This window comes from Melozone crissalis, unplaced genomic scaffold, assembly GCF_028551555.1.
Source record: "Melozone crissalis strain CALT ecotype California unplaced genomic scaffold, PUWL_Pcris_2 ptg000063l_1, whole genome shotgun sequence".
NCBI lineage: Eukaryota > Metazoa > Chordata > Aves > Passeriformes > Passerellidae > Melozone > Melozone crissalis.
Window position 1 is genome coordinate 11924947 of NW_026535841.1, and position 11930 is coordinate 11936876.

The 11930-nt window shown below is 45.5% G+C and overlaps 1 protein-coding gene across 1 annotated transcript; it reads right to left on the reverse strand.

The window, feature by feature from the left end:
• Positions 1 to 326: 326 nt before the first annotated feature.
• On the reverse strand, positions 327 to 10067 carry ALDH2 (aldehyde dehydrogenase 2 family member). The gene is made up of 13 exons (XM_054289035.1): positions 9912 to 10067; positions 8785 to 8889; positions 7705 to 7845; positions 7448 to 7527; positions 6974 to 7085; positions 6445 to 6573; positions 5933 to 6046; positions 5515 to 5617; positions 4706 to 4890; positions 4282 to 4446; positions 2314 to 2471; positions 1168 to 1282; positions 327 to 920 (listed from the first exon to the last, which is right to left on the reverse strand). The coding sequence occupies exons 1-13, from the start codon at positions 10032 to 10034 to the stop codon at positions 888 to 890; spliced, it is 1563 nt and encodes a 520-aa protein (XP_054145010.1). The 5' UTR covers positions 10035 to 10067; the 3' UTR covers positions 327 to 887.
• Between the last annotated feature and the right edge of the window lie 1863 nt (positions 10068 to 11930).

Here is an 11930-nt window from a genome sequence, read left to right on the forward strand (position 1 = left end):
GGCTGAGGGGACGGGTGGCGCCAAGTCTCGCGAGATCTGAGGGGAATGGCAGCACTCAGGGTCGTGAGGGAAAGCGGCCATGCAGGAGCTGCTCTGTGCCCTCCGCTCCTCCCCAGATATCACAGCATGGCCGTACCTCCCACGGCAGCCCCACCGCCCTCACTCAGGCCCAGACCCCGCTCACTCCTCCAGCCGGAGTGTCCCTGTCACATCAAGGCAGCACAAGCACAGCGGGCAACACAGATAGAGCAAACCCGTAAAAATAACGGGTGGGGGAATCTCTGTGTGCTTGAGCTCACTGGCACAAACCTCCCACAAAAGTAGGGTTGAGTGCATTGAGACAAGAAATGTTTATTTGGAGTGGCTACAAGCAGCAGGACGGAACAAAACAAACACTTTTCCCTCAGATTTCACACCACTCCCTCCCCAGGTACACATCGAACTCAATTCCCTTTGCTCACAGAAAATAAACACAGTTCATAGAACAAGGGTTATAAAGCTAGCTCTGTAAGCCAACATATAATTGTTATTTTCTATTCTATAAATCCTCCTAGACTAAAGCATTTCAATGATTTCTTGGGAAAAAGAAGCTTATTTATCAGCTAGAGATGTAAAGATCACACCCCTCTCCTCTGGGTGACTGCACCCACACAATACATTCCCAAAGTAACCATCCCCACCTTGGTAGTGCTCAGCCAGCTGCATTTGGTATTTTAAAAAGATAAAGCCAAGTAAGTTTGTTTCTTTTTTTAACAAAAGCTCCTTTAAACACCTAAAAAACGCCTCTTAATGCAGAGTTACGTATTTTTGCATACTAAATTTTCTGTCGAGCTTTCCTCATGAAGCTGCAAAATTATTTTCAAGTCTGTGGAGAAGGTTGCTGTCCTCTAGGAGTTTTTCTGTGGAATTTTGATTGTCACCTAGGGATAAAAAAAAAAAGGAAAAAAAAAAAAGGAAAGTTACAAGTTTGTTGTTTTTTTTTTCTTTGCAGGGGTATTCACTGGAATGGTGAGAAGGAGGAGAAAAACCAGTTTATCGAAGAGGGGGGAGCTCAAGGTTTGGGGGTTCCAGCTCTCAGCCCAGTCCTCACCAATGGCACAGGGACATTTTGGAGCTGCAGCAGAGGGTGGGGAAGGCTTTGCCTGCAGGAAATACTCAAATACTCACATTTTTCACCTCCACATAGGCCTCCAGGCCGTACTCCCCCAGCTCCCTCCCGTTGCCAGAGGCTTTGTAGCCCCCAAAGGGAGCCTGGGCTCCGAACACGTCGTAGCAATTGATCCTGGAAGGCAAAGGGAGGGTGAGACAGCTCAGGGAGCAGCACTAAATAAATAAATATCTATTTTTAAAAAATCTATACTTAAAAAAAATCTATCAAATATCTATTAAAAATCCATCAAATATCTATTAAAAATCTATCAAATATCTATTTAAAAACTTATCCAAAAATCTGTAAAAAACCTGTCCAAAAATCTGTAAAATAGCTATCCAAAATCTATAAAATATCTATTAAAAATTCTATATCTTTAAAAATTGATAAAAATCTACATTAAAAAATCAATTAAAATCTATACAAAAAATCTATAAAAACCTGTATAAAATTTGATAAAATATCTGTATAAAAAATCGATTAAAATCTATATAAAAATGTATAAAATATCTATATTAAAAAATCTATAAAATATCTATATTTAAAAATTATAAAATAGTTATATAAAAAATCTCTAAAGTATCTATATTAAAAAAATCTATAAAATATCTACATAAAAATCTATAAAATACCTGTATAAAAATCTATAAAATATCTGTATAAAAACCTATAAAACACCTGTATAAAAGCTATAAAAATCTATCAAATATCTATATAAAAATCTATCAAATACCTATATAAAAATCTATCAAATACCTATATAAAAAATCTATAAAATATCTATTTAAAAATCTATTAAGTATCTATTAAAATATGTAAATAGCTATTAAAATCTATAAAATATCTATTACATAATCTATTAAACATCTATTAAAAATCTATTAAATATCTGTTTTAATATCTATTAAATATCTATTTTAAAATCTATTAAATTTCTATCAAAAATCTATTCGATATCTATTAAAAATCTATAAATATCTATTAAAAATCTATAAAAACAAATACCTATAAAAAATACACCCAAATGTTACCAAGTTCCCATTACACCTGAAGTTCTGCCACGACGCTGAGCACAGCCCAAGTCAAACTGATCCCAAACCGAGGCCCAGAGTGCCAGGGGATGCCAAGGGGTGCCAGGGGGTACCAGGGGGTGCCAGGCTCACCAGACAGTGCCAGCCCTGAGGCTCTGGGACACGAAGTTGGCTTTGTCCAGGTCCCTGGTGAACACGGCGGCTGCCAGGCCGTACTTGGAGTCGTTGGCTCTCTGGATCACCTCCTCGATGGTTCTGAACTTGAGGATCTGCATCACCGGCCCGAAGATCTGCAAGGAGCCAAAGGAGAGTCGGGAACACACACAGGAACCGGGGCTGGGACTGCCTGAGGGCCCACGAGGTGAGGGAACATCAGGCTGACAATGTGTGCTTAGAAGGCTTATATTATATTATATATATATATATATAATATTATATATTGCATATAATATATATATTATATATTATACATAATATATAATACATAATCTATTTTACATTCTATATATACTATATTCTGTATTACATATGATATATTCTATATTACATATATATTATATGTAATATATTATATATTATATTTTATATTATAGATAATATATAATGCAACATATATAATATCTAATATAATTTATATACTTTATATTATATATTATATTACACAAAATATATTATACACTATATATATTATATTCTGTATTACATTATATATTCTATATTACATATATTATATATTATGTTTTGTATTATAGATAATATATAATGCAAAATATATAATATCTAATATATTTTATATACTTTATATTATATATTATATGACACATAATATATTATACACTATATATACTATATTCTGTATTACATATTATATATTCTATATTACATATATTATATATTATGTTTTATAGATAATATATAATGCAAAATATATAATATCTATTTTATATACCTTATATTATATATTATATTACACAGAATATATTATACATTATATATATACTGTATTCTGTATTACATATTATATATTCTATATTACATATATTATATTTTATATTATAGATAATATATAATGCAAAATATATAATATCTAATATATTTTATATACTTTATATTACATATTATATTACACATAATGTATTATACATTATATATACTATATTCTGTATTACATATTACATATGATATATTCTATATTCTATATATTATATAATAGATAATATAGAATACAAAAATATAATATAAATAATATAAAATATAATATATGTATATTATATATTATACATAATATATTATTCAATATATAATATTTATTATATGTCATATATATTATATAATATATTGTATAATTATATATTATTATATATTGCATTTTATTATGCTATATTCTTATATTTTTTATTATATTTTATGTTTTATTACATTAAGTTTTACATTTTATTTTCTATTACATTGCATTTTATATAATCTATTATATATAATATATACTATATATAATATATATTACATATAATATATAATATATAATATATAATATATAATATATAATATATAATATATAATATATAATATATAATATATAATATATAATGCTGTACTAAAGAATACAGAAAAGATCCATACAGAAGGCTAAAAGATACCAATGAAAAACTCATGGCTCTCCTCAGTCTGACACAGCTTGGCCCAGATTGGCCAATGAATAAAAACAATTCACATGAAAAAGACCTGTTGGATAAACAATTTCCAAACCACATTCCAAAACAGCTAAACAGAGGAGAAGCAAATGAGACAATAATTTTTCCCTTTTTCTCTGAGGCTTCTCAGCTTAATAAAAAAAGCTGTTTATAGATATAATTTGAGATTTAAAATACTAATTAAGAATGCTTAGTTCCTCCAAGTGAAACATCTCACAATAAAATAATGTAATTTTATCAATCATGCAATTAACCTCTCAACAGTTCATTAACAAAAGATATCCCCCTAAAAGAAATAAGTTATAAAAAAATTAAAAACCACCGCTCCACCTAGTTTTAACAACTATTAATAGAACAAATACATTTGTTGCCATCCCCCACTGCAAGCTGAAGGTGCTGCAGCACTCACCTCCTCCCTGGCAATGGTCATGCTGTCCTGCACGTCCCCAAACACAGTGGGCTGGATGAAGTAGCCCCTGTCTGCAGCAGGGCTGCCACCACACAGCAGCTTGGCTCCCTCCCTCTGGCCCGTGCTGATGTAGCCCAGGATCTTCTTGAACTGCTCCTCGTCCACCTAAGAGCCAGGAGGGACAAACAGCTGCTGTGCCATTCCTCATTGCTTGGCAGCCTGTTGCAATCTCCAAAGGGAAATGGTCATTTCTAAATGCCAGCATTGGAATTGTCCCACTGGTTAATCAACCCCTCCCTCCTGCACCACTATAATGGGCTCAGCTCAAATCAGGTTAATCAACAGATCTCACTCTAATCTACACAAGGACTGGAGATTGGGACAATTTCATGGGATAACAGCTCAGGGCTCTTCCTGCTCCCACCTGAGGCCCCTGCTCGGTTTTGAAGTCAAAGGGGTTCCCAACCACCCTGGCCTTGGCCTTCTCCACACTCCTCTCCACAAACTCGTTGTAAATGTCCTCCTGCACGTAGGTCCTGGAGCCAGCACAGCAGCACTGCCCTTGGTTGAAGAACAGGGCAAAGTGGGCTTGATCCACAGCCCAGTCCACTGGGAAGAGAGAGAGAAAACAAATAAGCAAACAAAGCCAACCAGACCTGGGACTGTTTTAGCACATTTATCACAGAGGCTGCTGGGGATACAAAGTCCTTTCAGTTGACAGCATTTGCCATGGGTTGGAGGGCAGGAGTTGCAGATTTAATTCTTTATTAAAGCACCCCAGACTAGAGCAAAATATCCAACCTGAGGCAGGTTAGAGTTCTCATTGGAAATTATCAGGTGTTAAGGACGAATTTTCTTCCTTTCTTAACTGCTCAGTTAAGGAGTGTTGGCTCATTGAGGCCAAAAATTAGTTTATATGCAAGGGATGAGGGGAGCAGCACTTCATGGGAGAAAAGAGTGGTGTGCTCCAAGAGAAATGAAAAAGTGGGGCAAGGACTGGAGGAAGATACTGAAACAATTCTCTTTTTTGTGTTGATAGCTGAACTACCCAGCGCTGGGAAAAGAAGTGGGAGTGGTGAGTGCTGATACACAAATGCAGCAGCTGCAGCAGAGTGGTGGTGTCAGGGCCAGAGCCTCACACTGGAGACCTTTCCTTCCTTTTCCTTTGCCCTCCAGCTGTGGAAGCAGCCAAGGTAAAAGGCACAGATCAGACATTTCCCAGCAGCCACTCACAGTCTGCATCAGACAAGATGATATTGGGGCTCTTCCCTCCGAGCTCCAGGGTCACCCTCTTGAGGTTACTCTCTGCTGCAGCCTTTTGGATCAGGTGTCCAACCTGCAGGGAGGGCAGAGCAGGTGTTGGAATTAACCCCCACATCAGCAAGAGAGCTCTGGCTTTACATCTCAGTCAGCATTTCATGCTAATCCTCATTGGCAGGGCTTTGAGTTTCACCTCCAACAAGAAACAGCTCAGGGGAAACAATAGGAAATATTCTAAAGAATCAAATCAGAACAAAGGAGTCTTAGCTAATGCAAATATACATCTCACAGCTGGAATGAGCTTTGAGTGAGGTGCAGAAGGCAAAGCACCTGCAGTATTTCACCAGCCATGGGATATTCCATGGTGCCAGGGCTCAGGGTGCTCCCTTACCTCGGTGGAGCCGGTGAAGGCAACTTTGTCAATGTCCATGTGGGAGGAGATGGCAGCTCCTGCCGTGGGGCCATAGCCAGGGATGATGTTCACCACACCTGGGGGGAATCCAGCCTGGCAGGACACAGCAACATCATTCCTCTGACAAAGCAAGGCTTCCACTGCCCTCCTGTGTTTGTGACAGCAGCCTTCACTCCTTTGATTTCTCCTTTCACTTCCCAGGGCTTCATTTGAACGCTGTCTGCAACAACCAGGACAATTCCTCTCCCCACCCCACATCCCAGGCACAAGTTGAAGGTGTGAACACACATAGAAATACAGATAAATGTTCACTTTCTGAAGTTCATTATGTAATCAAACCTCAAAGAGTCCTTCCCTAATCAAGACTTACATCATCTGCACATGCAGATGAATATGAACAATATATGAACAAGGGAGTTTTTCTGATAAATCAACCCAGCCCTTCCCTGCTCCTGCCTCCTGCAGTGATGGAATCCTGGCCTCATCCTCACCTCTTTGATCAGACTGGCCACGTAGAGAGCAGTCAGGGGGGTTTGCTCTGCCACTTTCATCACAACCACGTTCCCAGTGGCCAGGGCAGGCCCCAGTTTCCATGCTTGCATCAACAGTGGGAAGTTCCACTGAAAAACAAGGAGAGATTAAAAGTTTCTCATTAGTCAGTAATGAACCAGTGAGTTCCACTCAAATCAACACTTAGGGAAGAGTCTTGGATTTTTCCTCATCACACAAAATTTTGGAGTTAATTCTAGGCAAGAATTTAAACTTAACTGTGGTTCTGAGTCAGGTAATTCCTATAAATGAGCTTAAACCCCCCCCCCCTTTTTTTTTTAATCAGCAGAGCCCATGAAATCAAGAGGCAGCTCTGCTCTCCCAGGCTGGGTGAGGTAAGAACCCTCCCAGCTGGTGCAAGCCCAGCTTTGTTCACCCTGGGAGGAAGCAGAGCTTGGCAGCAGAGGGGAACTCAGAGTGCAACCCTGAATTCTTGCAGCCCTGCAGGAACTGCTGCCCCACTTTACTCACAGGGATGATTTGCCCACAGACTCCCACGGGCTCGTGCCTTGTGTAGCAGAAGAAGTCTCCATCTAATGGGATGGTTTTGCCATGGAATTTATCTGACCAGCCTGCAAAGTATCTGCAAACAATAACAAATTGGTCACTGGAATTAAAACAAGTCTGCAGCCAACAGAAAATAAAGGAGGCTTCCTCTGTTTCAGTCACAACTCAATGCAGGTATTTCCCACACAGGTGATTTAAAGAATGGACAGTAAATAGAAATATTTGTGTGCTAACAGATCACCACCATTTGTGTGACTTGGGGAAGTCAGAGTAGCAAAAAGTAGAAACAAAAGAAAATAGTAGAAGCAAAAAGTAAACCCAAAGTGTCTGATCTGAAACCATCATAGATCAGACCCAGATCCCACAGCCCCTGAGTTTGGAGGTGGCTGAACCTGCAGAGCCTCAGCACCATGGGCCAGCTGTGGCCTCCAAACCCACCTGAGACATTTGATCACCATGTCCAAATCCACCAGGTAGGAGATGGCGTAGGGTTTGCCATTATCCAGAGTTTCCAGGGCCTGCAAAGACAGCAGAGTTTCCTGAGGAGCTGGGGGGGAACTGAGTCAATTCTCAGTCTGCAGCCTGTCCTGTCTGTTGGTTTTTTGCTCTCAGCTCCCCAGAAGAGCCTCCCCACCCTCTGTGAGTGTGAGCTGGGGGTGAGGAGTGGGCACAGCCCCCGCGGTTCCTGCACTCACGGCCAGGTAGGCGCGGTCCCTCTCGATCAGGTCAGCCAGTCGGTTCAGCAGCTTCCCGCGGTGCGATGCATCCATCCTCCTCCAGGGCGAGCCCAGCTGGAACGCTGCCTGGGCTGCCTTCACCGCCTTGTCCACATCTGCCTGCGGGGGAGCCCGGCAAAGGCTGAGCAAGGAGTAACCAGCCCCGCTCCCTCCCTCTCTGCAAACAACAAAAACTCTCCCTGCCCTGCAGGAGAAAACTGCCGGGGGCCAGGCAGCACCGGAGGCTGCTCCTGCCGGGCTCTGGGGGAGAACCTGCAGTGCCAGGGCAGGGGAGCACCCTGGGCCACTTCCCCAGGAGCACCAAGCTCAGCACACCCTGTGAGGACACAGCTTTCCCATCGTGAGCAGGAAGCAGCAGCAATGGCAGAGGAGCAGATGGGTGCAGCAGCTGTGCAGCCTCTGCCTGTGCTCAGCCTCTGTTATTTCAGCTACACAGAGTGCAAATATCATCAGGTTATTTCTGCAATGTCACCTGCTGGGTTAATATTTGCATCCTAGAATGAGGCATGGAGAAAGCTCTGGAAATCTACTTTGGGCACTTTTTCACAATCCAGTCCAAAGGAGTTTTTTCCTGGATCAGCTGTCTCTGCCCCATGATTTTGTCCTGCCAGGGCATTTGCTGGTTCCTACCTGGTTCTCTGTCCTGGCTTGCTGCAATGGTCTCGCCAGGACAAGCCAGAGAAGCAAACAACAAAGGGTTTCCCTCACTCACCCCTCCCTTGGGGAACACACACAGGTTTCCAGACTGTAGGAAAAACCTCAAATTGCTGGGAAACACCACCTCAGCTCTGCCACAGACTCCAGGAGGGCCTTGCATAAGGCAAGTGATGGTTACTGACTTTATTCCCCACCATTTCTTCTTTTTTAAGCAGTAGCCAAGGGAGGACTCGAGCAGCACTCGGTGTGGTGTTTGCACAGATCAGACACTGCTGCAAACACGGAGCTGCCCAGGTGGGACACAGGGAGGTGCCTTCCCCTGCATCCCCTCTGGAGCTGCTCCCATGGAGAACAAACCCATCTCAGCCCCCCAGCACTTACCTTGTCTCCCTCAGCCACCTGGCAGATGACTTCTCCCGTGGCTGGGTTGACGGTGGGGAAGGTTTTCTTGCTGACTGCATCGTGCCACTCGTTATTTATGAAAATCTGCAAGGAAAAGCCAAGCAGGGTGAGCCCAGGGGAATCAGGGAGAGCTTTGCTTCTTTGATTGCATCTGAGGAGCCTGGTTAATTAAAACTTGACTTGTGTGGGCTCCAAACCTGCAGCAATATGAAGGAGATACTGTAGCCTAAAAGCACACAACACAGCCTCGAGTGAATAAAAGAATTCACAGCTCAGCAAACAGCACGTGAGTTGGAAGAGGTTCCCATCTTGGTGGGTCCTTGTGAAAGCTGGAATCCTGGCTGGGGCTGTGCAGGGACAGCTCAGGAGACTGAGGAGTGGGAAAATGCTTTAGGCACAAACACAGTGAGTTGATTTTGTCCACAGCACCAGAACTTTTACAGCATTTTTTATGAGTGTTAAGGGTCTTTTCCAATCCAAATGATTCTGTTATTTCCCAGATTAACCAACTTTAGGCTCCCCATGCACCAGAACCAGGTGCTAACAGCAGCTTTTTCCCAACTCTTTCTTTCTAAGGTTAATTGGTTTTTTTTTCAGGTCTGTGGCAAGAGAACGGGAGTGCAAAGATCGCGGTGCTCGCCAAGAACCTGCAGAACACCCAGACAACCACCAAGAGCGCGGGCACGGCCACCGGGGAAGGAGTGGCCGGGTGCCTTGGAACGCACCTCGCACAGGTGATCCCACAGGGTTTTCCTGGAGCAAGGGTCCGCTCTCTGCAGATAACCGGCCACGCACCTTCCCCTCCCTCCCGTGCCCTTGCCCGGAGTTTTTTCCTTATGTTGTTGAATCGTTGAACGCAGCGAGGGAAGGGGGCAGAGCCGGGCGGCGATGGGACACACACACCCACACACCCACACCCACACACCCCCTGTGCCTGCGGCTGCACCCAGGGTTCCTCTTTCCGAGGCTTTGGGCCCCAACCCGCGGCTGCTCCGGGCTCAGCGTCACCCGGGCCGGCCCGGCCGCGCACGGAGCTCGCTCGGCGGACGCGGAAGCCCCGAAGCCCCGGCCCGGCGCGGTGCCCCGGGCTCCCGGCGCGGCCCTACCTTGCTGTAGGCGACGTCGGGGCGCGGGTTGGGCGCCGGGATGGGGGAGGCGGCAGCGGCCGAGAAGGGAGCCCGGAGCAGGGCCGGGCAGAGCCGGGAGCCGCGCACCGCCGCCCGCAGCATGCTGAGCTCAGCTGGGCCGGGCCGGGCCCCGCACGCCGGGACAGCCCCGCTCGGCACCGCCCGGCCCCGCTCGGCACCGCCCGGCCCCGCTCGGCACCGCCCACCGCGGCTCGCTGGAGCACGGCGCCAGCAAAACCAGCTTGGAGTGCTTGGTTCCTATGGAAAAGGCTCGATCCAGCTCGGTTCGAGCAGCACAACTTGGCTTGGCTCGGCTCGGCTCAGCACGGTCCCGTTAAGATCAGCGTGGCTTGGCTCGGCACAGCTCAGCACGGTTCGGGGCGGTTCAGCTCTGTTCGGTTCAAATCAGGCTTGGTTTGGTGCACAGGGGGTGCCTCATCCGTGTCCAGCACTGTCCCTGTCCTGTCTTTTCCCAGCCCATGCCCATGGAACTTTGTGCCTTGTTGCAGGCAGCAACCAGGAAAAAAGAAAAAAAAAAAAAGAAAAAAAGAAAAAACAAGCACAAAAAACCAGAAACATCTCTGCTGATCTGGTTATTATTGCAGGAAGGTGATGAGGGAGAATTTGGGGACCTGGACTCTCGGTTCCACGGATGTGCCACCATTACTGCCCACCCAGGCACCCAAAAACCCCTCCGGTGTGTAGGGGCAGTGGAACAAAGCCAGGGAAGTGCTTTCACAACAGGGAGTTTCTGGGTGAATGCAAATGAGAGGCTTTGTGAAATCGCTCCCAACAATGGCTAAAGGCTTTTTTTTCTGGTTTGTTTTAGATGCCTTGTGCAACTGCAGCGTATCCAAGCGCAGGGAACAGAGGTGTGCTTGGGTTATGATCACAAAGGAAGCCACAGACCAAAAATACAGAGAGGTTTTTAGCCTCTGAAAAAAAAAGACCTGTGGTATTACCCTGTATAAGAGCTCAGCGAGGAGCCTGTGAAGGGTGACAGGGATGGCTCTGGTTTATTAAAGGGGACGGAAAAAATGTAGAATATTTGAGTTCAGGAGTGGTTTCGCCGACTGTCCTGGACATCCCAAACTGCTGAAATTCTTGCTGGAGGTTCCAGCATTTGCACTTTCCAGGCATTTCTCTCCTGTCCAGGGGAGTATCAGCCCAGTTGAGCAGGGAGGAACAGCCCAGCCCAGAGAAGGCAAAATGCCCTCCCCAGGTTATCCAGCAGGACACGGATTAGGCCGTGCGTCTCCCGGATCAACTGGAACGAAATCCTCTTGTGCTGGGTCTCAGGCTCCTCATCCCTGTCCGCCCGGGCAGGGGGTGGATGAATTCCCGGGCAGGGGCTCCCGGGCAGCCCTTTAGAAAGTGGCACTCGCGAGGAGGACGTGTCCTCCTCCTGTCACAGCCCTGCTCGTGTTAAACCCCCCTGGGAGATGCCAGACCCGTTGTCCCTGCAGAGATGTGCCCGTGTCCCCCAGAGCGAGCGGCTCAAGGTGTCCCCAGGGCACGTCACAGAGCTGAGCTCCGGCTCGGGGCTAAGCCGTGACTGTGCCCGATCCCGGCATGGGCAGCCACGGCACTGAGCCCTGGTGCGTGTTCAATAAAGCCTTTGGCTCTCTCCACAGACCCAGCAGAGTTAAACCCCCAGGGCAGACGCGGCTCTCGGCCCCCCGAGCCGGCCCGAGGAAAGCGGGAGGTGCAGGAGTCAGGAGCCTGCTGGGAAACCATCCCAAATATCTGGGCTGGGCACACACAGGCTCAGCGCCCTCCCCCTTCCACGGCAGAGCCAAATGCCCGAGGTTGAGGTGGAATTTCACCCCGCAGCTTGGGAGAATCCAAGGCTCAGGTTACCGGTTATCCCTACAGCCTCACGGTCCTTGTGCTGAGCCAGCACAGCCGCCAGGGCTCTCTGCAGCACCCCCTGTGCCCCCGAGGGGCTGGCAGGTGGTGCCCACCCCGGGCACATGGGCTGTGGGGCTGCACCCACGC